The 3711-nt window shown below is 45.3% G+C and overlaps 1 protein-coding gene across 1 annotated transcript; it reads right to left on the bottom strand.

Annotated features, from left to right (window-relative positions):
* Positions 1 to 448: 448 nt before the first annotated feature.
* On the bottom strand, positions 449 to 2253 carry LOC108750260. Its single transcript, XM_018489607.1, has 3 exons — positions 1754 to 2253; positions 1190 to 1670; positions 449 to 733 (listed from the first exon to the last, which is right to left on the bottom strand). Exons 1-3 carry the CDS (start codon positions 2164 to 2166, stop codon positions 449 to 451), a joined length of 1179 nt encoding a protein of 392 aa, XP_018345109.1. The 5' UTR covers positions 2167 to 2253.
* Between the last annotated feature and the right edge of the window lie 1458 nt (positions 2254 to 3711).

The following is a 3711-nucleotide window of genomic DNA, read 5'->3' on the forward strand; positions in this document are numbered from 1 at the left end:
CGGCGGCGGCGGCGGCGAGTGATAAAAAAATAAGGAATGCATTTTTTATGTAATCAACCGACCTGAGTCAACAATGATGACGCCGAGACTTCCCGCGCCTTCCCCCTCTGCCGCGCCTTCCTCCGCCCGCGCCAACGAGTACCCCCCGTGTCCCGCGCTCCCCTCAGAGGACCTTGGTTAGAACCCGCCCTATACCCCTACTATCGCGCTCGCGTCAAAGTTCGCAGCGTCTTCGACCCATTGAAATTTGGCGTATGGCAATGGTTGACACATCGCTCATCCGTATATATTGTTAACGTCGTAGTACATCAAGTACGACGACAGTTCCGAGGGTCGTACGAATGCATGTACTTGTTATTAGCCTGCGCATATCTGCCTGAACATTGACTGAGACCACCGCGTATACCGCGCTCGATGATCGTGTCAATATCAGTGAGCAACTCAAACTTTACACGCGTATGTTTGAACATATGTTAGCGTCCCACGTGAAACCAGGGAAGGTGTAACAATGTGCGGGATCGAGACCGTAACTCGCGACGCAACTTTCGCGGAAATTTTCGAAAATGTCGGCTAATAACAAGACATCGATTTTCAAGTACAGATCACTGTACTCGCCGAACGTTTGGATGGAGAATCGCTGCCATACGTTCGCCGCGTGAGTGTAATCGCTCTCGGATACGGTATCGCCCGTTAACGAACTGTAAAAAGATTCGCGCGGCGGTAAGCGCGTGTCCTGCAATTTTTCAGCACAGTCAACGTACTCGTACGGAAAGACACCTTTACGAGTCAGTAATTCAAATTCATCATCCGATAGTGTTGAAAATTTTGAACGTATAATTTTTAATTTGTCTTTATCGAGATACGACGCTAATTTATCGAGACTTGTACTGAGAAATTTGAAAGAATCAATAAAACGTAATTTTACACAATTTCTTTGAGAATTATTTTCAGTTTTATCTTTAGTGCTATCGACATGTTTTGTGAAGGAGATGTATTTTTCTTTGGTTATCGGTAATACATCTACGCGTCCTTCATATGCTGTAGCGATTTCCTTAATTATAAAATGCGCGTCGTAGCCCGATAAATTGTGGAAAACGATCGGAATGTATAATGAATTTTTATAATTTAAGTTACAGCTTGAATGCGCAGGACCGCGGTATCTACCGGTTAAGTGGCAATGATCGCGTACCCGCGTGTCGTCCGACGCGAACGGTTTCTCGCAAATGTGACAACGCGTCGCGCTACGGTACGCCTCCCATTGTTCTTTCGACAACGTTTCCATGGGCACGTTGGCGGATACGATATTTTTCACGCGATGCGCCAAATCGTTGAGTTGTCGCGCGAACCACGCTATACAATCTTTGTCGCGACGGAACTGATACGACGATAACGCGTCATCGTACGAGCAACGCACGTAGTAGCTTATGCTGAATACCTCATGCCATTGATACGCGTACGATGACGCATCTTCCCTCTCGGGTTCCGTTTTCCGTAAAACGCACTCCAGGTCGGCGTAGACAACGAATGGGACGCGCTCCTTGTTGCAGTGGTTCCCAAATTCGAGCCACTTTTCGTCCTCGCTCGGCAGCCGAATAGCGCAATCGTTGATCTTCTGGCAGTCCATTGTGTGCGACTGCAATTTCTCATTCGTGCTGAAGTAATGCAAGCATCTGAAAAAACAAAAAATTATAACAGTTATCTATATTTTATTAATAAGATGGGAAATTATAATAATTTTTTAAGGTGTACATACCGATCGCAGAAATATTTCTTGTGCTCTTTTTTGCTTAGTTGCGAGCTCACGAGACGCGACAGGTTCTTGATCCACGCAAAGTGGCCGACACCGTCGTGCTTGTCCTTCTTGTCACTGGTGAGCCGCAGAGGAAAAACTTGTTTATTCTCGATGCCGTATACATTGATCGACACCGCGTTCAACCGTTCGAATTTCGGAATGTCTTTGAACGTTATCGGAAATTCGATACCCGCGAGATTCAGCACCGCCGTATAATGCAGATACGACGACTCTCGCTCCACATGCTTTTCAGCCGGGTACAGAGCGGCGACCACCGACCACGCGAAGCACGCATTGTCCATCGTATTAACATTGATCACCGCTCGTTTCGTCGCAATTTCCCGCGGCACTTCGAAGTAACATCCCGCGCGCATGGGATTTAATTTGTTCACATTCACTATCAAATTGAGGATTCGCGACAATGCCCACCCGCTGTCGCGTTCCTGGAACTCTTCGAGTGATGTTAACGTGGGTTCGATGATATGCTGCTCGTACCACTCGCGCAAATCGGTATATCGGTATATCTCGCTGTTCTTTGAAATTATGCTCTTATTAGCACGTTTATCCTTCGTCGCAAACTCGCCATTGAACGCAGTGTTTACTTTTGCACTACTGTGTCTTTCTACGGCATCTCGCACACGTTCGCACACGAGCACTATTTCTCTCGCGTCTTCCAAAAACCGCCGCGGCTCGATGTAATCGACGTTGACCACAGCACCCGTCGATATACGGCTTTCAAACGCGGCATCGATCTCTCGCCAGACGAGAGATCTTTCGTCGCGACTCGCGTACCACTACCAACGTGCACGAAACGTCGCTCTAATTGTGTCTTTGCACCCGCGAGTCGCGCGATCCTCGCCACCATGGATTGTCTGTGTCCAACGGTAAGGCGCGCGCTTGGCACGACAAAGCTCTTCGAGCCGCTCGATGCACTCGTCGCATCGTTGCAGCCACGCGAAACATTCCGCCAGAGTAGCGACCTGACGGCACTGCTCCAACAGTTCGCGTTCCACTCGCTCGTGATTTTCCATGTTTTTTTCTTTAGGTCACACTCTTCCACAGAACACTTGCACGTGACTCGTTCACACACACTGCAGCGTCACGACATATCCAGAAAATCATAATGTTTTACTACTTCCCGCGTCTTCCCCCTCTACTGCGCCTTCCTCCGCTCGCGCTCCCCTTGCGCCTACGAGTAACCCCCGCGCCACGCGCTCCTCTCAGAGGACCCAAGTTTGAACCGGCCTATTATTCCTATTCATAGCTACTGCCTTATCAGTTCGTTAATTGTGCGAGTAATATTTAAAAGTATCAAGTTCATGCAGGTTATTTTTTGTGTTAAAAAATACAACATTTTTCCATTCTTCATATCAAGTCATATGATTTCGAGCAAACTTCAATCTCGCAGTTTTATGGTCTTGAGTATGAGGAGGCATCAAGGACTTTAAACCTTTATCTTGTTGTAGTATTTGTAACCAGTTGTAGCACACGTTGTGTACAATAATTAGCTATTTCAAAATTCTTGCTACTTCGCCGGCAGTTTTATTCCCAGTTCGTATTTCTTTAAAATTCATGAATGATCACACCTATTGCAAGTTTTGTACTTCTGCCTGTATAATGATTTTTATCACAGTTGTTTCACGCAATCTCAAAAAATTATCTATAGAATTATTGGATCAATTAATTTATTGACGACCTCTCGAACAGAAATGTTTGCATCACGGAATGCTTATATGTATTTTTACTTGTTCTTCTGAACTGAAAAACTTTTCTCGTGGCATTCTGGTAGAAGAAATTTATTTTAAATTATTTAGAAATTATAATATTATTCTCTTAATATACTTTCCTTAAAAATGATATTTCTGGTTTAATGATAAAAAACAACTATATATTAACATTGTTCTTGTATAATAGAAGAG

Source organism: Trachymyrmex septentrionalis, unplaced genomic scaffold, assembly GCF_001594115.1.
Source record: "Trachymyrmex septentrionalis isolate Tsep2-gDNA-1 unplaced genomic scaffold, Tsep1.0 scaffold349, whole genome shotgun sequence".
Taxonomy (NCBI): Eukaryota; Metazoa; Arthropoda; class Insecta; order Hymenoptera; family Formicidae; genus Trachymyrmex; species Trachymyrmex septentrionalis.